General features: G+C 63.5%; 1 protein-coding gene across 5 annotated transcripts in view; it reads left to right on the top strand.

The window, feature by feature from the left end:
* ANO1 (anoctamin 1) overlaps positions 1-22212 on the top strand; it is a 144269-nt gene that overhangs the window by 66249 nt on the left and 55808 nt on the right. For all 5 annotated transcript variants that reach the window (XM_046014409.1, XM_046014408.1, XM_046014410.1 and 2 more), the window contains exons 2-5: positions 1018-1190; positions 8916-9248; positions 20748-20846; positions 21619-21770. In XM_046014409.1, coding sequence (XP_045870365.1) covers positions 1018-1190; positions 8916-9248; positions 20748-20846; positions 21619-21770 — 757 coding nt within the window. The remainder of the gene's footprint in view (positions 1-1017; positions 1191-8915; positions 9249-20747; positions 20847-21618; positions 21771-22212) is intronic.

Genomic DNA, 22212 nt, shown 5'->3' with positions numbered 1-22212 from the left:
GGAGTAAAGGGAGGTCTGTGGCCAAGGTACAGACCGGTCCTTGGGCTTGAGTGCTTGGGTGAGGGGCAATCCAGGATGACTGCCTGGAGAAGGCGGCTTTCGGGGCATACCCCAAAGATCTAACAAGATATAGGGAGGCAGAGGAAAAGGAGCCTGATTCCTACCGGGCAGGGTGGCTACACCCGGGCGTGGCTACTCCTGGAGACCTGTGTCATCCTCCCTTGGGGATGGTTTAAAAACCCGTCCAGGGGAGCACCTACCACGTGCCAGGTCCATGGTCATCTGGGGTGAAAGCGATTCAAGTCACCGTCCCTCCCTCAGGGAGGCAGTAGAGGCTTACACAAGGAGTACAGCTCCGCCTGAACCTCAGGCCCCTTCCTCGCGCCCCCCTGCGGAGTGGGGCCCAGGCTCCCGTGTGTGTGGGGGGGGGGCTGCCCCTTCCCCATCACAGAAGAGGAAGCCTTCCACACCCCGGACTCAGCCGCGGACCAGGGGGGAGCCGCAGGGGGAGCAGGGCCCGCTGGAGAGGGTGGCCCCTGGCAAGCAGGGGAGGCTCCCTGGAGGAAGTCAGGTGTGAAGGGCAGCAGAAGTCCCCCAGGGTGAGGAAGAGGAGGAGGAAGGGGCAGGGAGGGCATTCCCATCGCGACCTCCGAAGCCTCTCTCCCCTGCAGGGTGGCCTGACACAGACGTTTGGAGACTTTTCTTAGAGGTGGGAAGTTCCGTCCCTGGTAGGAAACCTTGGCCACCCCCAAAACTCCAAGGGGGCCTTTCCCGGGATAAATACACAGCTCGGAGGGGCGGCGGGCATGCGGCGCTTTCTTCCTGTGTTTAAATTTCCTCGGAAAGTCTGAGCGCGCGGCCGCCGCCCCTGCCCCGGCGCGCAGCGGCGCGGGGCCGCCCGGGGCCGCAGGGGGGCGGCCGCAGCGCGCGGGGCGCAGGGCCGGGCGGGCGGGCGGCGGGCGGGGCGGGAGGCCCGGCCCCCAGCGAGCGCGCCAACGCTGCCCCGTCCGCCCGCAGAGGCCGCCGCGGCCGTGGATGCGGAGGGCGCGCCGGCCGGCCGGCCCGGCGCCCAGGCGGCCGCGATGAGGGTCAACGAGAAGTACTCGACGCTCCCGGCCGAGGACCGCAGCGTCCACATCATCAACATCTGCGCCATCGAGGACATCGGCTACCTGCCGTCCGAGGGCACGGTGAGTGCGGGCGCCGCGCCCCGAGGGAGGCCGCGCACCTGCGCCGCGCGCGCTCTTGGGGAGGACCGGGGCTCGCGGGGCTCGGGGCGCGCGGGGGGCGCCCACCCGCGGACGCCGCGTTTCCCCACCCCGGGGCCGGAGCCCGAGCCCGAGCGAGCGCCAGGCTGGGCCCCGGGTGGGACGCCCCCTTCCCGTGGGTGCCGGTCGGCCTGGGGGGCAGCGGGCTCGGGGTGGGGGGAGCCGCGGGAGGGTGGCAGCCTCTGGGCCCCACCGCGCTGCCACCGTCTGGCGACAGCCGCGCCCTTTTGGGGCTGGACCCGCCGGCGACTGCCTCACCTGCCCTGGGAGCACGGAGTTCCCGGGACTCAGTGTCCCCGCCCGGGAGCGCCTAGCCTTCCCCCGCCAACCCCGGGCAGCAGGGGGATGTCGGTGGGTCCGGACTTGTTGCTGGGCGGGTCTGGTCCCCAGCCGGCGCCCTGCCTGGTGCCAGTGGAAGAGGGAGGCAGCTGGCCACGTGGTTGGGGACCCCTGTATCCGCGTCTGCTACCCCCATCATTCTCCTGGGGCCAGATCCAGAAGTCAGAGGGGTCCTTGGGGGGGCGGAATTCACCAGTGAGGGATTTGGCTCAGAGTTAGAACCAAGTTTGCCCCAAGAGGGAGGGGCTGAGAAGGGCCTTCTGCTGAAGCAGGGGGCACCCCAGGGTGCTGTCTGGACCGGAGAAAAGTCTCCTTTCTCTCCCCCCTCCCCCACAGCAGCTGCCTGAGCCCCCCCCCCCCTTGTTTCTTTGCTCTGACCGCCGGGACCATGCCTGCCTCTGCAGCCTCCGGACAGCAGAGCCTGGCCTTTTCGGAGGTGCCTGTGGGATGGCTCCCAGCAGGGCGGTTCGCTGCATTCCGGGGAAGGTGGGGACCCTCCGGCCCTGCACCGCTTCTGCCGCTGAGCTCGCGCAGAGATGCTGGGGGGGGGGGGGGACACTGGGAGCCAGTGTAGATCAAAGGGGTGTCTGCCTGTGACCACTCCCGTTGGCCTGAGCCGCTCAGAGCCATCGTTGAAGCAAACGCTGTGTCAACGCTGTGTGCCTGCTGTGGGCCAGGCCGTGGGCACCCACGGTGAACGAGACAGGGAGGTGTGCCCATCTGGGGCTTGAGGAGTGGTGATGGGAGGGGGCCCGGGCCAGCCACTAGGGACACTTCCTTAGCAGCCTAGCAGCCGGCCTGAGGCTGAGGATACGCTCGCTTAATTTCCATGACCCAATAGGGTCGGTGCTGCTTCTCCTGGTGAGGATACTGAGGCCGAGAGGGGAGCCACCCACCCGCCCGGAGGAGAGCTAGCAAGCGGCCAAGACCGGAGCAGGCGGCCACGGGCAGCCTGCAGAGGAACGGACATCCTGGACAAGGAGCTGGTTCTACCCGTAGTGGGGGCTGGGCGGGGCCTCTCAGACAAGGAAATCTCCCATGGGAAGACCAGAGGTGGGAATGCAGGGACACCAGTTAGAAGGCACAAGACACAGTCACACCCAGGGAGATGGAAAGGAGTGGACATTCCAGAGGTAGCCGGCATTCAGCGTGATGATGGGTTAGACCCGAAATGAGGACGGGAGTCCTTACCGGTGGTCTCTGGACCTGTAGTTCAGGCCTGTTGTTTACGTGGACCCAGAAACTCTGCCTTCCCCAAACCCTGGCGAGGGCCACGAGGTCTGCCGAGACTTGGCCCTCCATTCGAGGTCTCCACAGTCTGGAAACACGCAGATGAAACCTGACTGAGATTTTGCACATAGCTCTTACTAGGGGCAGGTTTGGGGGCTGTGAGTCGGGGGCACTGACCGCAGAGGGACAGGTAGCCAGGCAGTGTCCCGCCAGGCAGACAGGAAGCAGCGGCCCTAGGAGGAGGGGGCCCTGGGAGCGCCTCCAAGGGCATCCCCAGCGCGGTTCAAGCCAATAATTGTTGCACAGTCATTACCCTGAGTCACCGGGGGAAGGCGGCTCTGTGCAGGCAGAGGCCAGAGGGCGTGGGCTGCGCTGCGAGGAGTTCCCAGACAGCCGTCCATACGTGCCCCTGCCGTGTCCATGGAGGCGAAGCCAGCCATCCCGAGTCCCGTCCCAGGCAGGTTACACTTGCCAGCCAGCCCCAGGGGCCTCTCCTCTCTCTGTCATTCCCAAGTTCAAGGATAAAAATCACCTCATTGTTTCTGCACAGCAGAGTGCAAGAAATGACTTCCAAGGCCAGGGGCCAGGTTGAACACAATTTATTTCACTGAGTTTTCTTTGTGTTTATCTTTGAGAATTTCTACTTTCTTCCTGATGGTTGTCAGTGGCCCTGATCCACACACTCCAGCAAGCTCGGACACCCCGGAGGGGAGGACTGGGTGCCGGCTTCGGCCGGCCTGCAAAGGAAGATCCCCTCTCCGTTGATCAGCAAGGGGGGTGGGCAACCTGTTTATAGGATGTGGGGTGTGCCTGAGGATCCTACATTGACTTGTAGTGCCCACGATTTGATTTTAAAATTTGGGGGCTGAGAGTGAAGTTCCCAAATGTTTTCAAAGAATCCCCAAACCGAAAGAAATGTCCCTGATTTCATTTTCCCCATTTTAGGAACAAGGGAATGTGACAGATTCTTTGAGCGTGATAGTGTGGACTTGTCCCGGCTCTGGCTATTTCACAGGCACGTGTGACTTCGGCTCCTGGAGCTCCAGCTCCAAGCGAAAAGCCAGATAAACAAGTGCCGGTCGCGGTCCAGCATCCAGGGTGTGGACAGGGGGTTCCTTCCACTCCCCTCTTCTGCCCTCTTCTCAGAGTTGGGGGAGGGAGCCTGGAGAGGCAGGTGTGGACCCGATGTAGACAGCCCTCTCGCTGCCTGTGGTGTTGGGGGTAGTCCCGCTGCAGAGTGGATCTCTGTCCCCCAATGCCCTCCAGTGTGACCCCAAGAAGCCATTTCTCTTCTACCATACTTACCATCTTTCTCAGGGACGCTCCTTCTGGGAGTACGTCCCACCAAACACTCTGGGCGTGGTCCTCAAAATATTTCCAGATCTCCTTTGACTCCCATCCACACCAGTCGAGGAGACGTTTTTGTCCCCACCTACCAGATGGAACAAGGGAGGCTCAGAGCTGGGGGACACTGTGTTTAAGATGCCAGCCGGGCTGCGTCTCAGCCCTGGTGTCCTTGATCCGGTCCTCTGCAGCCGTGCAGAGCCCAAGCTCCTGTCATTCATGCATGCATACATGCGTTCATTCGTTCCGAAGCCGCGTCAAAAAGAGGAGTGAGAGGCCCTCTGCCTTCAGGAAAGGTGTGCTGCTTAAGGATACGGAGAGGACATTTTGAAGCTTTTTTCAAGCTTTTGAACTGAAAAGTTCTGCATAAAGTCTAACTTGCATCCTTCCTGCTGCAAGTTAAATCTTGATCTCTTTCCCCATCCTGCACAAGAAGAGCACCCGCTCCACTGCTCCATGGAAGGGCCCCAGAGAGATACACGGCCACCCGGGAGACGGCCTCTCCAGCTGTCCCGAGACCTAGCCCGGACTCCCTCTCCAGACCCTGGGCTCCGCCTCGCCTGTGTCCAGTATCGTGAAATGGACCCCACTCTTTCTGCTTAAAGGTTGCTGGCCCCTTATGCTTACCCAGAGAGGATCACCTCCATTTTATAAAACCAAGACCCAGACAGAGAAGCACCTGGTCTGGAATCAAGAGCAAATCAGCGACAGGGCCAGGCCAGGGAGGGGAACGGGGGACTCTCACGCCAGGGCACCAGAGCTTTGCACTTCCTCCTGCTGGCCCCAGCCATGCCTCCAGCTCCCTTGGTAAATTAACAGTCTGGATCCGGCGCTGCCACCCTCTTTCACTTGTGGTCCACTCTGACCAGGAGATTATCCTCCCCTAGTTCTTTATTTGTGCTTGTCTCAATTCCCAGTTAGAGCAGATTTCTCCTGGGGGTTCATCACATGCCAGGCCCTGTTGTAAGCTCCACACACAGGGCATGTTTTATCCTCCAGTAACCCTGGGAGGGAAGTTGTGTTGAACAGGGGAGGTCGGTTATCCCCACTGACCCTGACGTCGCAAGGAGGGCTCCAGAAGGACCAAGAGATTGAGCTGTGCACCTGGGATGGCACAGCGGGTCTTGGAAGGCAAGTGGAAGGACAGTCATTGCAGACGAGGCCTCAGCCACCTCCAGGCCTCCGGGTGGAGGGAGAGGTTTCGGGGATATGTCTGCTCTCCCCCAGGCTGTCAGGCCCCCAAGGTTCCTGATTGGGCCCCAGCAGACGAGTGGTTGTTCAGTTTTGAATCTGGTAACCATTTCCTATCTCACGATGGTGGAGGGTTTCAGCTGTCCCCCAGAGTACTTGCCCCGCTCTCTGACCTGCTGGGCTCACTCTGAATTTCCTTCCCTCTGCTGGGGGGTTTTTGCCCATTTTGGTCAATATCAGCCAATATTCCCGCCAACCAGGGGCATTTACGGGGCCCCCACCAGGTACCAAGCCCTCCGTGTGCATGTGTGTGTGGCAGGTTCTAGATGGAGGTGTGTTAGGGACGGTCCCTGGCCTGCCTGGGGACCCCCCCCCACCCTGCTTCGAGGCCCCTGTGAGCAAGAGCCTGAGAACAGATGTTTTCAGGGCGGCCCTGGCCCAAGAGACCTGCACTGGCCGGAGGGCTCGGGGAGCTCCAGAGCATGGAGGCTGGGGATCTGCCGCCCGCCTGGGAGGGTAGGTAGGGTTACACGGCGCAGGGAAGGGAGGCAGGGCGCGCAGGCAGGGAGCGGACCGTGTGCAAAGGCGGGGAGCACAGGACAAGGATGTCCTGAGTCCAGGCAGCCCCGGGGCTGTGGGGAAAGGAAGCCGGGGAAGGTGGCTCAGGCAGGACCTGAGCATGGCGCCTGGCTCCGCTCGCAAGGTCACAGTTTCCCGTTTGGAAACCGGGATGAGCTCCTCGCAGAGGCTCTGGGAGTCGGAGTGCCCGGGAAGCAGGTGTGCCCTTACACCGCGCCCACCAGGAGACCCTGCGTCCGCCCCGTCTGACGGCCTCCTGAGCCCTTCCCCTGCCCAGCCGTGGCTTCTTTCCCTGCGCCTCACACAGCCCCGGGTCCGGCTTTCCTGCCCCCTCCCCCCGGAGGAGGGAAACCTTAGCCAGCCCCCTTCTCCAACCCTCCTGTGGTGTTGAGGAGAACCAGCCCTCAGTGCTGGGATTGGTTGCGGGGGTGGGGGGGAGGGGCAGCGTGGGCCCCAGGGGCTGGGCCTGCTAGTTAGAGGGAGGACCCACCCAACACGGGCGTCCTGTGCCTCCGACAGTCGTCCCGGCCGCCAGAGGGACAGGCAAGTTGCCCTCCCACCTCCCATCCTACAGAGGACGGCGAGGCCCAGAGCAGGTGCAGAATCTCTCCCAGGCCTTGTAGCTGGAGTGGGACCAAGCCCAGACTTATCCACTGCCCCACGCGTCTCCTCCACCCTGACCCTACCTCCTGGCTCTGGGAACAGCTGGGGCGAGGGAGCTCGCTCTGTCCTTGGGCACAAAGCTTAGAGACGGCTTCTGGGGTCAGCTGGAGGGGATCTGGCCCTGATGGCTTGGGCTGAGCGCTTTGCAGGTGTGAGCCCCGCTCTGTCTGGGTCAAGCAGACCCAAACCATCTCGCCCCTGCACCGGATCAGGGCTCAGGGAGAGGACGTGCCCTGTGCAAGACCGTTACTCACATCCCTGTTACTGTGGGGGGTTGGGACTCAGGGCTGGGCTCAGCCTCCCACCTGCGCTGTGACCCACCTCGCCGCCGAGCCTCCATGTCCTCGCTGACAAACCGAGGAGAACCCCTCTTTCCCGCCTTTCCTGCAACAGATCCAGCAAAAGACGCTGGGGTCTTCCACGCACGCGTCCTGGGCTGGGCCTTCCTTTCCCCCCCCCTCCCTCCACCCTCTCTTCCCTCCTCCCCCACCCTGCCTGCCCTTCTGCACCCGGAGTCTCTGGACAACACCTCTAAGAGCCGGCTAGTGGGGTGTTTACACTATGGGGTCCCGTGAAGGCGGCCAGAGCGGTGCTGGATCCCGTGGTACCGTAGGTGGGCGTGGATGGCGTACATCCAGCCGCCCGCCGGCTCTGGGGGTCTGTCAGGCTGTGAGCGTCCTGGGACCGACCAGGGACCCTGAGATTCAGGAGCGTGACTCCCCCTCCCCTGCCAGGGGTGAAGGAATCCAGACTCCACAAAAGGGCCAGCCCAGAGGCCCCTCTCCCTCCTTCCCTGAGCAGCTGCCATATTCTAGGCACACTCACCACCCCCCCCACTTTGCCTCTTTCCCTCTCCTCTCTTCCCCTGCCCCTGAGCTGGGCATTTGGAAAGACACCTGCTCACATGGGGTTCCCCCCACCCTCCAGGTGTCCTGGCCTTGGAGTGGGGAACTCCTGCTGCTTCTCCCAACCGTGGCCACAGCCCTTAGGAGCCCCCCACAGTGGGGGCAGCCATCCCAGGGCTCTAGGCAACCTTGTGGGGAGACCCTCCAGCCGTGGGGCTCGGGGCCTGCCTTTAGCCACAGGCCGGCCTCACGCTCCATGCGGGAGGGCCTCGTTGTCGGGCGACCGCGCATGTCTCGGGCTGTTAGCGGGAGTGGGGTGGAAGCCAGGAGACCAGGGGCAGGACCGGTGGGGCTCGGCTCTGAGGACCGTCCCTGGTGCGGGGTCGCTGGTTAGAATACATCCCGCATGGTGTTACTTGTTTCTCTTACTGCCGCAGACCAGCTCGCTGATTAACCTCAGCCCTCGGTAACCAGAGAAATCCCACAGGAGTTCCAGCAACGGGGCTTAGCGTTAGCAACAGCCGTGCGTGATCACAGCTGCGCAGGGTCTCCAATTTTAATGCGCAGGCCCACATTTCTATCTCACTGCCCCCCGCAGAAGCCCCCAGGCAGATAAGGAGACCGGCCCCTCCCCACCTCTCCACGCCCACCCCCAAGGCACCCTCTGGGGCGGGGGCAGGTGGAAGCCACGCGCCGGGCGGGGGCGTTAACGCCCATTTGTGGGTGGTTAACCTTACCCAGCTTCCTCGCTCTCTGGGCACCAGCAGTGACCCTCTGTCGGCCCCTCCCTCTGTGCCTGTCCGCCCCCACCACTCCGGCCCCTGAGACCACCTCTCAGGTAAACCGCTGAACCCAGACGCTCAACTCGGGGACTGCTTTGCGGGGAACCCGACCTAACAGGCAGCTAGCTCGTGGCCGAGCTGGAACGGGGCCAGGTGAGGGTCGTCGTGGGCCCGTGGCCATTTCGACATGACCTTGCCGTGCACGCTGGCCCTCAAAGGCTGAGGTTGGCTGGTGCAGACTGTGGGCTCGGCCCGCACTGCCCGGGACCCTGCGGGAGAGAATAAGGAGCACTTCTGGTGGGGGGTGGGGGGGTGGAGAGAGGTGGTGGGGGCTGGGCCTTGCAGCCTTTCCCACTGCCCCTGCGAGCAGCCTGGCCCCTCCCAGGAAGCCTGCTCCGGCTCCAAAGAACCGGGGACGCCCGTCCGAGCTCTGAGGGTCCGGCTTGGCCTTCGTGTGTGATCACGCGCGTGTCTCCTTCTCAGGTGTCACCCCCACGAAGACAGGGCCACGTGTGCGTGGCTGCCCCAGCCCCAGACGGCGCTCGCGTGGGACGGGCGTGCGGCGCAGCTTTGCTGAAGGCGGGCGGGCGGGCGGGGGAGGCCGTCCAGCTGGGTCCCTGCTCCCCTCCGCGAGCCCAGCCCTGACGGCCAGCGATCCCTCTTTCCCACCGCAGCTCCTGAACTCACTGTCCGTGGACCCCGACGCCGAGTGCAAACACGGCCTCTACTTCCGGGACGGCAGGCGCAAGGTGGACTACATTCTGGTGTACCATCCCAAGAGGCCCTCGGGCAGCAGGACCCTGGCCAGGAGGGTGCAGCACAGCGACGCCACCCCGACCGCCCGCGGCGCCCGCCAGGACCAGCCCCTGCCTGGCAAGGGGAGCATGGGGGCGGCAGAGGGCCCCGAGCCCCCAGTGGACTACCATGAGGACGACAAGCGGTTCCGCAGGGAGGAGTACGAGGGGAACCTCCTGGAGGCCGGCCTGGAGCTGGAGCGAGACGAGGACGTAACTATCCCTGCGTCCTGCGGGCTCGCGGGGTGGGCGCGCCCCCCGTTTCCAGAAGGTGGTGCGGGGAGGGGCCTTTCTGGCGTTAGCCGGGGCTCCCGGAACAGCCGATGTGAAGGCTGCTTCTGTTGAGATCGGGGGAGCAATCGTGTGTTAAGTTCTGGGGTTTGGGGATCCTCAAACCAGCGCCCCCAACCCCGATGACATCTGCTCTGGGGGAGGGTAAGGTCTTCTTGGCGATGACCTCCAGGGTCACGGCACTTCCTGCTCCGGTCAGTCCCTCTCCTGACGCGCCCCTCCAGGGGGGCCGAGGACCGAGCTCTCCTCGCAGCCCTCCTGGTGCTGACCTTGGCCCTTCTTGGGGCCTCAGTTTCTCAATCTGTCAAGTGGGGAGGTGGGTCTGGCTCGATCCCTGGGGGGGCTCTGGTGCTCGGAAATCCGCGACCCTCACTGTTTTCCCGGAGCAGCTGTCCCTGGCGAAGCCTGACAATCTTTCGAAGGAACGTTTTCCAGGGAGAGTAAAGGACTGACTCACCCGCCACAGGGCGGCCCAGGGCGCAGGCGGGGGCCTGGACAGCCCATGGGATGGGGGTGCGTCTCTCAGCCTCTCAGCACGCTCGCTGTGTGCACCCCTGCCTGCTCCTTAACCTCTCTGGGCACGGGTCGGGGGCGGGGCTTCCCGCCATGAGCATTGCGGGGCTCGCCGGCAGCCGGCCACAGGGTCCCTGTGTAGAGTAACCAAGAATCCGGGAGTCTCTAAGCTCCGGCGAGAGGGTCAGCGGGCTTCCTGGGGTAGCCGTGAGCCGGCTGGGGTATTTAAAGGAAAAATTGGCCTATTTGCCCTTTCACCGTTGAGAACCACTGTGCCCGCAAGTAACGAACGCTTTGGGTCCCGTGGTAAGGAAGCCCCGGGTGCTTGGGCCAGCCGGCTGGTCCGTGGGGGAGCAGGTGTGAGCTCTCCTCTGTGCCGCATCGTTAGTGTCGGCCCTGAGCACCCTGGAGCTGCTCCGTGGGGCCCCTCTCTCCGCGGACCTGGTGGCCAGGGCGCCTCGTGTCGTGTTGCACGCGGAGCATTTCCCTGGGTGGCGGTCTCCTGCCGGGGTTCGGCTGTCTGGCGGGTGTGCCCTTCTGCCGCAGGACGGGTCCCCAGTGGAGTGGCGAGGGCGTGAGAGCGTCGAGTCCCGCTGCCGCTGCGGGGTCTCTCCCGGGCAGGGCAGTGGCCTCGGCAGCAGATGCGCTGGGCCTTTGGGGTTTTCCGTGACCTGAGCCCGGGCCCCTCAGGAGAGGGGAGCAGTCGGGTCGCTGACTTAGGGCATGGTTTCCTGTCCCTGCCAGCCCTCCTGCTTCTCGTGCAAACACTGTGGCCACTATGCAGACCTCGCCCTGATGGGGCCATTCACAGCTGGAGGGACAGACGGGCTCCGTCGGAGTGGGAGAGCCCGTGGCGCCCGCGTGCAGAGCTGGGAGCTGGGGCTGCAGTCTGCATCTGCCTGGTCCGTTCCACGAGCGACGCACTCTCCGCTCCCTCGTTCCTTCCCCACGACGGCTTCAGAGCCTTGTACTCGGAGGGCTCCTGGGAGTCGGGGAGGGAGCCCTGGCCCCAACAGATCCCAGAGCCTCTGCCTGTCCTTCCCCAGACTCACTGGCTGCTCGGCCTCGGCTTCCCCTTCCACAGCACAGAGACGCAGTCGTATTACACCAGTGGGTGGTCGTGAGTCAAGGGCAAGGTGCTTGACGTGGCGGAGTCTCCTGGGGCATTGTTAATACCGAACCGTGTATTACGGTTCCTGTGGAGGGTGAGAGAAAGGCGCCTTTCCAAGTCCAACCGACCGGGACATCCCACGTATCTTTCTTGAAACTCGGTCTTCCCAACCGTGACTTTGAAATAAAAAGCCAACATAGAGACAGCGGTCACTGTCACCAAAGAGGACCCCGTTTTCCCCATAAGTGACCCACGAATTTCACTGATGGTTTGGCTCTGTAGCTACAGGAGGCTTTCCCACGGCTGACTGGGGCCGTTTTAAAAAGGAGAGATGTTCGCGGCTCCGCTGCATGTCCACGGTGGCTGAAACCAGGGCTGGGCCGTGCCCGCTGGAGGCTCTCGCGTCAGGAACGGGGCTTTACGAGGGCCCCTGTGCTTCGTGACCTTTCATGGGACACGAACAAGGCCCAAGGCTGGAAAAACTCTCCGTCCGCGGCAGCCCGGTGCTCTCCCGCACCCTCCTCGAGGCAGGCAGGACCAGAATCCGGGTTAGAGCGGCCTCCGAGGCCTGTGCGTGGACTACGGCCAGTACGACTAACCTCTCGTGGCCGTCGCCTTTTTTCGGGGAGAGATGCCCTGGCTAGTGAGTCATTCCTGGGGGTGTGCTCCAGTTACAAGGACCAAAGGGCTTGCAGTTCAGGAAATAGGAGAGCCCCCAGGAGAGCCCCCAGGAGAATCCGATTGCGTAGTCTTACCTGGTTTGCAGCGGGATTGGGACTTATGTGAGCATTTCTGGGGAGAAAAATCCGTGCTTTCCATCGGATACGCCAACGCTGGGTGAGGCAAAGAATCAGCCTTCAAAGGGGAGGCTCTTCCCCGGTGCCATTGCGGTTGGAAAGTCCGGAGCAGCCCTCCCAGTAGCGTCCCCAGGGGCCTGATAACCAAAAATGCTCCCAGATATTGCCAGCTGTCCCTGGGAACCAAGCTCGCTCCTGGGGGAGAAACCCTGCTTCAAAGGCTGGACGGGCAGGCAGGAGCAAAGAGGGAGAGAGAGGGAGTCGTAGGCGGGATTGGCGAATAAACCGTAAGGCCTCCTGGGCCGAGGGGGCCCCTTTGGAACTCTACTGGCCCAGCCTTCTGCGGCCATGACTGGGCAGCACTGCCTGCAGGCCACCAAGGCACAGAGATGACCCACCTTCGCTCCTTGAGAGGCCAGTGGGCACACAAGGCTGCCTGGCTCCTGGACACAGCTGGCCGCCAGCCCCACGCAGACGGGGCATCTGTGTGCTGGCCTCTGTCCCAGGTCTGGAGGTTTGCTGTGGTGAAGACGTCCTGTGATGACCCGTGGAAGACCTTCCAGGCTGAGGGCACAGGGGGCACGGAACGGGCAGTGCCCCGGCACAATCATAACTAGTGACCACCTGCTGGGGGCTTAAAGCAACCCAGATGGGGTCTCGCACAAGTCTGGAGACCAGAGTCCCAATTCTAGATCTCAGCGGGGCCGGGCTCCTTCTGAAGGTTTCCAGGCTGGATCCTCCCTGCTTCTCTCAGCTTCTGGGGGGCTCCAGGTGCCCCTCCATGCTCTGCCTCAGTCCTCATGCGGCCGCCTTCTGTATGTCCTTCTGCATTTCTCTTCTTCCTGCAAGGACACCAGACGTTGGACTTAGGGCCTGCCCTCCTCCCATGTGACCTTGTCTTAATTTGGTTACACCTGCAAAGTCCCATGTCCAAATAAGGTCCCGTTCTGAAGTTCTGGGGTTAAGACACGGATGTCTGTTTTGGGGGACCCCCTTCACCCCACCACAGCAGCTGAGAGTCCCCCAGAGTGGCTGGTTCCCTCAGGAGTGGGGTGGCTCACGCAGGGGCCCCTGGAGGCGCCCATAGGGGTCCAGGCGGTGACTCGTGGTTGGGGCACATCAGCACAGGTGGCCTGGAGGGTGGGGTCCAGCCTTGGGCAGGCTGCCCCGCTGCGGGGCCGGGATGTGTCCCGTAACCCACAGAGGGCCCTGTCCAAGTGTGGGCTCCAATTCAGCGGGCCTGGGCTGGGCCTGAGCTGTGTCCCTAACCAGCCGGCAGGGTGTGTGGTGGCTGCTGAGGCCAGACCATCCTTGGAGGGGTGAGGAAGGTGCAGGTCTCTTCCCCACGAGCCAGCAGAAGCCCCCGCAGAGATGGGCCCGCCAGTGTCCACGCAAGCCCTGATCCGCTGCTTGGTTCGCCAGAGGTAGCCCCACACGGAGACTAGGCCAAGAGCCCACAGAGCCGGGGAGACTCACTCTCATCATAACCCCAGTGTATGGGACAGAGAGATGTTGAGCCTCGGCCTGTGGGTCCCCATCCTCCCTCCCTGCTCCCCTCCCCAGGCACCGTGGGCTCAGAGGAACCCAGTTTGAAAACTGCTTCCCAGACTCCCCGAAGAGAGAGACCTTGGGGTGCCAAGACAGGCTTCGGTGCTTCCATCCAGGGGGCGGCTCTGAATGTCCGTCTCACGCATGAGGGTCCAAGAGGGGTCCCGTGTCAGAGACCCCGGGAGAGCATGACCGGAAGTGGCAGGAAGGGAGAGGAGCGTCTCTCCTTCCGTCCTTCCTCCTGTCTGACAGCGTGGGGTCAGCTGCCGGGCTTCCCATTAGAAGGAGGAGCGCACGCTTGCTTGCAACTGAAACCCATCAGCATTTTTCAAGTCTGGCCTCAAAGCCTGCTGGACATTATTTATGTCCATGGGTCACTGCCGAGAAGGCCACACACCAGAATCCCGGCTGTGCCCCGAGGTTGAACTTGACCCCGGCTCTGGCAGAACTGTTGAGGTTCCGGACGCGGGAACCCTGCAGTCTTCTTTTCTTTCATGCTGCCGCTCGGGGCTCACCCCTGCACACAGGCTCCCCACATTCCTGCCCCGTGGCTGGCGTGGGCCTCGGGCAGCAAGAGTTTCCCATCTTCGTTAGTGTGGAGGCTGCTTTTCCAACGCCGAGGAGCAGCAGTTGTTTCCAGACTGAGCTTCGGGACGCACAGCGGGGCCGTGAGGCAGCCCCCGAGCCCTCTGTGTGCTTCAGACCCTCTCGGCCACTTGTGGCGTCCCCTCTCTGGACCTCAGCTTCCCCGGCTGTGAAATGGACGTGATGGTATTTCTGTCCTCCGGAAGGGCTGGGAGAATCCGGGGGACGTGAATGCAACCCCCCTGTAGCTCTCCGGCATAGGCTGCCGTCCCCAGCTTCCCGCCGGCTAGACGGGATCCAGAAGGCAAATCTGGGCGGAGCAGGGTCCCCCGGGGCATGGAGACCCCTCATGCACCACGCAGACGCCAGGTGACCGTGGCTGGTGGTGGAGAAAAGTTGCCATAGGCACGGAACGGGCGGAGCCAGGCTTCCTGCGGTCTCCAGCAGGTTTCCCCCGCAGGAGTCCGAGGCGGCTCTGGGGTTTGGCCAACTGTGATGACAGGCACGGCCCTGAGCATTGCAGGGGCTGGGGACAGACCCTCGTCAGCACCCCGGGGCCTTGTGAGAGGAGGTCCTCGACTTGAGAAGCCTGAGGTCCAATCCTGGCGTCTGCATGTGTGAAAACAAACGATGGCAGGTGGCCCCGGGGACCCACGGGTTTGGGAGCAAACCCCCACCCCCCGCTGTGTGGGCTCCCCCTGTCCCCGCCATGAGAAGGCGGTTCCAGCCCAGGAACGATTCCCCCTGCACAAGTGGAAGGACCAGACCTGGGGCGCTGAGCGGCGGAGCGCATGGACCAGGGCTGCGGGGCCTGCAGGGGTCGTCCTGCCTCACGCTCTTTGCCCCGAAGCACGTGGCATGAACCAGCCCCAGCCCCCGCCCCTGGGCTGAGCGCCTCCCCCGTGGGCCTTCCGCACAGTGGGGTGTCAGGGACCCTAGTCTAATCCTGAAGGTATGAGTTCTCCATTCATAATTTCACCATTTCACATTCATTTCTTTGGCCTTAAGGGTTTTGTGTATTGTGCGTGTTCTGTGGAGGCTTTTGCGTCCCCTGCCTGGCTTCCCTTGGGCTTGCCTTGGCTTTGCGGATGCATATTTTAAAGGGAATGTGGGACATTCTTTTCAAAACTGCGTCTTTAAAGCACCCCGAGACCATCGGGGTCCCCTCGGGTGCCGGGGTTCGGGGGTAAAAGCTTCGGCCCCCAGGCTGCAGCTCTGACGTCCTCTTGTGTCCCCGGGCCTGTGGTGCCCAAGTAGACTCCTTCCGGCTCCTCGGGAACTCTGCCAGCGGGCTGTTAACCCTTTGGGGGCTTGGCAGGGTGAACCCCAGAGGTCACAGAGGTCAACAGATGCTCCAGCAGGAGCGGGGGCCGGATTTGTTCCTTCCCGGGGGTCCCGGGGCGAGCCCCGCCAGCGTCCGCGGCCCCTCCCCCAGAGGGTGGACGACCTTCAAACATGGTTCGTTGGGTTTTTAATGTTCCTTACGGGGCTTTTTTATTTCTGGAAGTTCTGTTTGGTCTTCTTCCAAATCGGCTGTGTCATTTTTTTAGTGGCTTCCTGTCCTTGGCAGGACCTTTCTGTCCTGACGTTTCTTTCTTAAGCACGGTAAGCATCGCTGGTGTGTGATCCCAGTAATCCGCTCAGAGTCCCCTGGCGAAGGGGGCCCCTTGTGCAGGCTCTCCTCCTGGTGGGCCTGCCCTGCCCGGGGGTCCCAGAGGCCTGGGCAGAAGCCCCTGTCTGGAGGGGCTTCATCGGTCACACATCCCAGGGCATTAGAGCCAGAACCACCTTGAAGCAAGGTCACGGGCTGTGGTTCCCAGACCCACTGGGGCCGAGGAGTTTGGAGGCCAGGACCCTGCACACAGGGGATAGAAGTCCCCTCCCTCCCCACCCTTGTCCGGCTCTGCTCGGCACCAGCGACCCAGGGTTGGGGAGGCCCTTTCTGGGGGGATCCAGCTCCCCGGGGGCGGGCCTGGGGCTGTCCTGGGAACGACCCCACCTTGGTTGCAGTTCTGAGCGCAGCAGCGCCGGGCCCTTCGCTCTGGAGCCGCTCTGCCGCCGCGATCCTTATTTTCTTCCACTTTCTGTCCCGCGCGCTGTGCTGTTTCCCGTGGAGGGCGGGTGAGTCCTCCACCGGCTTGTCGCAGAAGCAGGACCGTGAGTGACTGTTTTCGGGCGACTTACCTGTCGTGTATTCCTTCAGCACGCTGGGCTCGCGCCGGACCCATGCCGGGGCCGGGGGTGCAGATGCTCCTGCCCGGTGCTCATACAGCTTCTCGGCCACCCGCAGGGGCAGCGTCGGCTGGTCCCACGCTCGCCTGAGCCTTGACCCTGGAGCATCGCCCCGATGATGCACGAGGCTGGTCGCCCCTGCGCACGATGGCACGGTCCCTGAGTGACTGAAGCCACTCCTCCCAGGCGGCCTGGGCGGGGTCCGCAGAAGCGGGGACGTGGGTCATGCGAGTCCGTGGGCCACCTCTCCACACAACAGACGCCTGGTGCCGGGAACACGGGCCCTCCTCCCCCAGGGCAGCCCCGACATCCCGAGGCCAGGGTCCGGAGGGGCTCTGGGCCTTCCTGTTCACGACTCCCACGGGGGGTGGCAGGGTCCCTGTCAGAAGCTGAGGACATCGAGGCCTGGCAGCCGTCGGGGGTCGGGGCCCAAGCCCCTCCTGGGCTTCCCCTTCCAGAAGGAACTCAGGCAAGGTCTCTGCGTCCCTGCTGGCACATGGCACCATGCCCGTGGCTCGGGCTCACACACTGGGCGTGGCTGCAGAGACTCCCCTGGTGGCAGTGGCAACCGGGGTCCCTAGTTCCCTCTGTCCGCCCTATGAGGTGCCCAGGGCAGGAAGCGGCCTGTGGGTCCGCAGGGCAGGAAGAGGAGACGGTGCTGCCGGGAGCTCTCCGGGGAGCCGAGGGCAAGCAGAACCGGCCCACGGAGGGTCCTCCCTGGTGCGAACCTTCCAGGGATCCCCAGCCCACGCCTCAGCCACCACGGGGGGTGCCGTGGCCAGATGGCAGAAACACGGTCCAGCCCGCCAGCTTGGAACATCCAGGGCCGCAGGTGACCGTGGGGACGTGGGGGGAGCCCCAGGGGTGCTCAACCACCACCAACCCTTTGTGGGGCTGTTATGTTGGCTTCGTTTGTGCCTTTCTTCTTGCTTCTGAAAGGAAAATGCCAGAAACAGTTCTGGTTGGGTCACAGTGTGTGAGCTGGGCTCGGAATGGAGGCTTGAGCGCACTCCGTTCGCGCCGGGGGAGCTCCCAGCCTGGTGGGCATGTCCGGTGGGCGCCCGGGGGCCCTGCCCCTGCCTCAAGCCTGGCCTGGCGCTCCCTGGCCGCACCCCAGCAGGTCTGTGGTCTCGCAGGTAAGTCCACATCTTTGGCCTGGCTGGGGCAAGGGGGACTGGCCGTCTCGTGCTTTCTTCCCGCTGGGGCCAGGCGGCGGTCAGGCCGGGCACCACATTTGAGAACATCCCGTATGTGCTTTTCCCGAATTGGTCCCACGACCCCTTTCCCAAATCCCGCCAGATGTTTCCTGGGAGAGACCTCGTTGCTCACGTCAACAGAGGAGCGCGTTTTCCCAGGCAGGCCGGCCGCAAGCACCAGCTCCGTGACCACCGGCGAGAGAACTCTCCATGGGACTGGGAAGGATATATTTTGGGTCTGTGTGTGGGTGAGCAGTGCCCAGAAATAGACCCGGGTCTGGAAGGGGAAAGACAGGCTCTACCGTGCGCAGGCTCCCGACCGTCATTTCTCCCTGCTCTGGGCGTCCCATGAGATCGGCCCCATGTGCATGAGCCACCTGGGCCGGGGCGCTGCTGCCTCTCAGGTCCTGTTGTCCTCCGGGTCTTCCCTGAGCTGGGGAGGCAGCCTCGAGCTTGCTGGACAAGGGTGACTGCGCACGTAAGCCGGCATGGCCTCGGCTGCCCTGTGGCCACGGAGAGATGGTCCCGAGCAGAAGCAGTAACCATTCACTGTACGGACCCTTCCTGCCAGCTGGGGGGCCGGGCGAGAACGCTAAGAACCCAGAGCCTCCTCCCACTATGAAGCAAACTTTACGCTATAGAGATTTGCAGATGAGGAAATGGGCTCAGAGAGGTCACGCCACTAGCCAGAGACACAGAGGGATGGAGCCAGATGCCAGCTCGGGCCCCCGATCTCTACGGCTTATCTGGTGCCTGCTGGACCGGCCCCCGGAGGACAGCAGGAGGATCTGGGCTGCCCCCTTCCACGGCCCCCAGGCTGGGTCCTCCATCTCTTGCTGGCGTAGGTCTGTTCACAAGCCTGTGCCCGTGTGCCCCGACCTAGGCCATGCCAGGACTCCAGGCTCTTCCCAGGCTGCCCCGCACCGGCCCACCTCTGAGCGCTCGCCTGTAGGGTCTCTGCACTGAGCGCCCTGGTCCTGGCTCGTGCCTCGGAGGCAGCTCCAGGCCCCAGCTCCTGGGTCCGTGCTTCTTGGAAGCGCCTCTCGCCGTGTAGACTGGCCCCTGCACAAAGTTCCGTGGGGCTCTCAGCAGCGTACTCAGCAGTGTACTCAGCGGCGTACTCAGCGGCATACTCAGGGCGAGCTCGGCTGGCGGGAAGGCGTGTCTACCTGGTACCTGCAGGCGCGACCTTATTCGGAAGAAGCGTCCTTGCAGGTGTAAGCCAAGGATCTCTGGGCTGAGGGGGGCTCTCGGTGCGCTGACAGGTGTCCTTAGCAGAGAGAGATTGGAAACAGCCACGGGAGAGGCCACGTGGCAGCAGAGGTGGCTGGAGGGGTGTGGCCACAGCCCAGGACACTCGGAGCCCCCAGCAGCGGGAAGAGCCTCCAGAGTTCCCTCTGAAGACCTCTGTGACCCTCTGTGACCCCAAGGACACCTCAGTTTAGGACTTCGGGCTCCAGAATCATGAAGGAATGAGTCTGCATTGTCTTAAGCCCGGTGGTCACTTGTTAGAGCCGAACTAGGACACAGAACCAGGACAGTCTGATGAGCGGAGTGTGCCTCGGCGTCCTCGCTCCAGAACGAGGACAGCGGTAGGGCCCGTCCCATAGGCTCTTGGTGAGGACCGAATGAGCAAACACACAGCAGGGCACGGAAGGGGACCAATGGGTCAGGAGCGCCCATGGGTCTTGGCCTCCTCACCACTGCCGTGCCCGTGTGTGGCTTTCGTCCGGGCGTGGGGCATGTGCGCCGTGTGGACAGACACGTGTGGGGCCCACGCATGTGCTGCTGTGGGCAGTGGGGCTGGGGAGCAGAGGCCCTGAGCAGGACTGGGCCCACGACAGGGTGGCTCCCCAGGGCCCCAGCGGTGGTCCCCTTCCCCAGGTGGGGTGCCACTAGGGTCCTTCTGCCGCTCTGTCTGCGGGCCTGACCCAGAGCGTTCTGCCGGCCGCCCAGCTGCCCGCGTTCTCCCGGGCGGGGGTGAGCTTCGGCGCCACGGGCTGACTGTGACTGTTTGGCCCACAAGGATGTTTTTCTTAAAATTCATCCTCAAGTGACCTTGGCTCCATTGCTTTCCGCCCCAAAACCTGCAGGGAACCCGTGGGCCATCCCCATTCCCAGACCAGTGACGTGACATGGGGTCTGGAAGCCAGAGGCAAGCCCCCCGTTGGCCGACCCCCAGTGCCCGGGGCCAGGCCCGCGCTGGGACACCCTCCCTCCCGCAGCTTGATTCCCTTCCCCCGGGACTCCCGGCCAGTCCCTTACAGCGCAGAATCGTAGAAGGGAGAGCTGAGTGCTCCCTCCATCCTGGGCAGCCTGGGCTCTTAGCCGTGGGGTCCCCTCGAGGAGTCTGCTGGACCGTGGGCCCCTCCACCAGGGATGGCTCTGGCTCGGGGACAAGCCCCATTTCTTCACTTTTTGTTGTGTTGGCATTAACGCCACGGGGCACGCGGTTATCTTGGGATGCTTAGAAAGTCTGCCGATGCTCTGTGCCTCATGTCCCCTCCCTGCTGCCCTTGGAACCTCCAGATAACCTCCCCTAAACACCACATTCGGGGAACGGGGGGCAGAGAAGAATGGAGGGTCACCGGGGGCTCGTGCCTGTGACCCACGAGCAGGAGTGTGGCCGGCGTGGCTCAGGAGCGTGGTCCCCACTCCCGCTGGTACAACATGCTGCGGGCCCCGCGCCGCCCTGACTTCATGTGAGAAAAGTCAAGCACGGTCACGGCTCCCGCGGAAGGTGCCCACGCGGAGACCCGATGGGCCCGTGCATCGTGGGAACGTTACCCGGATGAGGTCGCAAGCACAGCTACCGGGCCTCAGCCGACTCCCGTTCTCTCGTTGCCCGGGCGGGTTTCATGGGGCGGGACATGGCCGCGTTTCGTCCTTTCGCTCGGCTGGGGGGTACGCTGTGCTGCACACGCACACCTTTATTCGTTCTCCTGTCTCTCCAGACCCGCTGGCCCGGGAGAGTGAAGGGGGGCGACTCCTCCAAGCTCCCAGCAGTTCCGGGGGTGGGGGGTTCCCGGCTTGAACAGGCCCACCCTCGAGCCCCCGCCCCGGGCTGCCCAGGGACCCTGGGGGATGGCTGGGTGCCTGACCCCACAGAGGAAAGGTGTCCAGAGGGGGTCACCTTCACTTCCTCAGCCCTGCTTGGGGACAAGGGGCACCGAGTGCACCCACTGGGGACAAGGGCCCAAGCTCTCAGTTGTGAAAGGTCGTCTTTCATGGCCCCTCAAAGCTCCTCCGGACTTTTGGACCCTGGGACCCCCTCCGGGCCCTGCTGGCCCCTCACCACACACAAGGGGGAGATTCTGGGAGCGGATCGAGGCAGTGCCCGGAGGGGTGAGCGAGGGGCCGCTGACCTGTCAACCCGGCTTGTGCCGTTGGTTTCCGACCCAGAGCTATCCACGCTCACGGAGGCCTTCTCTCCCCCCAGACCAAGATTCACGGGGTTGGGTTTGTAAAGATCCACGCGCCCTGGAACGTGCTGTGCAGGGAGGCCGAGTTCCTGAAGCTGAAGATGCCCACAAAGAAGGTGGGTGCTGGGGCGTGGCCCCCTGGTCCGCAGGTGCCGGCAGAGAACCTCGGTGGGCGGGGCTCGGCGGCGGGAAACCGAGTGACCTTCGGTGCCACCCAGGGGGCGGGCAGTGAGCGCCCACGTCCTGATTTCGGAGCCTGGGGGTAAGGGGTGTTCAGAGACCCCATACCACACCCACTGAGAGCTGGCACCGGGGGGGTGTCAGGGGCACCTGTTACAGACACAGACACGCCGAGACTTCCCGCTCGGTGTTTCCTCCCCGTGGTGTCGTGGCTGACTCACCCGCCCCCTCTAACCACACTGCCTGGCCTGCGGGACTTTCTTGTTCATCTCTGAACAAGACGCAGAGCCCGCGTCTGACAGCGGGCTCCTGAGCTCAGCGAGGCGGCCGTGGTCTCCTTCCTGGGCAGAAAGGAGAGCGGGGGGAGGGGGCGAAGCCGTTCTCGGGGGTCCCCCAGCCCCTGGGCCCCCGAATCCACTGAGACCCTGGGCGCTACCTCTTTTGAGACAAAGCCGAGACCAAAGGCAGGTTTCTGGAACGTGTTGGGATTGTACTTTGGGGGGACAGTCTTCGAAGTCAGAGCTTGGAGGGTTTGTCTGGAAACCGGGCGCAGTGGGGGCTACTCTGCCTCCCCGAGTTCTGTTCGCAGGACGTGCCATCTCCGTGGGACGGGGGCGGGGAGGACAGTCCTGTGACCGTCTGAGAATAGATTCCAAGGGTCACAGCCCAGCAGATGCCATGGACGCCCCCTCCCAATCTGGTCTGCAGCTCTACCACATTGACGAGACCCGGGGCCTCCTGAAGAAGATCAGCTCCGTGCTCCAGAAAATCACGGACCCCATCCAGCCCAAGGTGGCCGAGCACAGACCCCAGACCACAAAGAGACTTTCCTACCCCTTCTCCCGGGAGAAGCAGCACCTGTAAGTGGGAATCTTCCCCCCTCCCCCATCCCGCCCAGCTCGCCCCTTCCCCGAGGGCCCTGCTGTGTGGACCCTGCAGCGTGGTACATGACCATCGTGGTACAAGGGAGATGCAGGTTGTAGGACAGTCCCCTGAGGCCAGAGATGCTCTCTGTCCTCCCAAAGCAGTGGGGGTTTCAGCCCCTGAAGCACTTTCTCTGAACAGTTCGTAGGTCTTGAGTCCAGAAGAGATTCAAGGATGTTTTCCAAGATCGCGGTTAACTGAGGAATGGAGGGTGATGAGTCTTGTTCTCTTGTCGGGGGACATTCGGGAAAACACACGGGCTCAAGGGAGGGCATGTACGCGGCTTGGCTCAAAGCCCCAAAGCAGGGACTTGGGCACCTCTCCGTGCCCCTGCAGCCCCATCCCACCGGGGTCCGTGTTCCTGGGAGAGGGTCTGGC

The sequence above is a fragment of the Meles meles genome, chromosome 8 (genome assembly GCF_922984935.1).
Source record: "Meles meles chromosome 8, mMelMel3.1 paternal haplotype, whole genome shotgun sequence".
NCBI classification, from domain to species: domain Eukaryota; kingdom Metazoa; phylum Chordata; class Mammalia; order Carnivora; family Mustelidae; genus Meles; species Meles meles.
The sequence above is the reverse complement of the archived record's forward strand: the minus strand, read 5'-3'. Positions and strand labels throughout refer to the sequence as shown.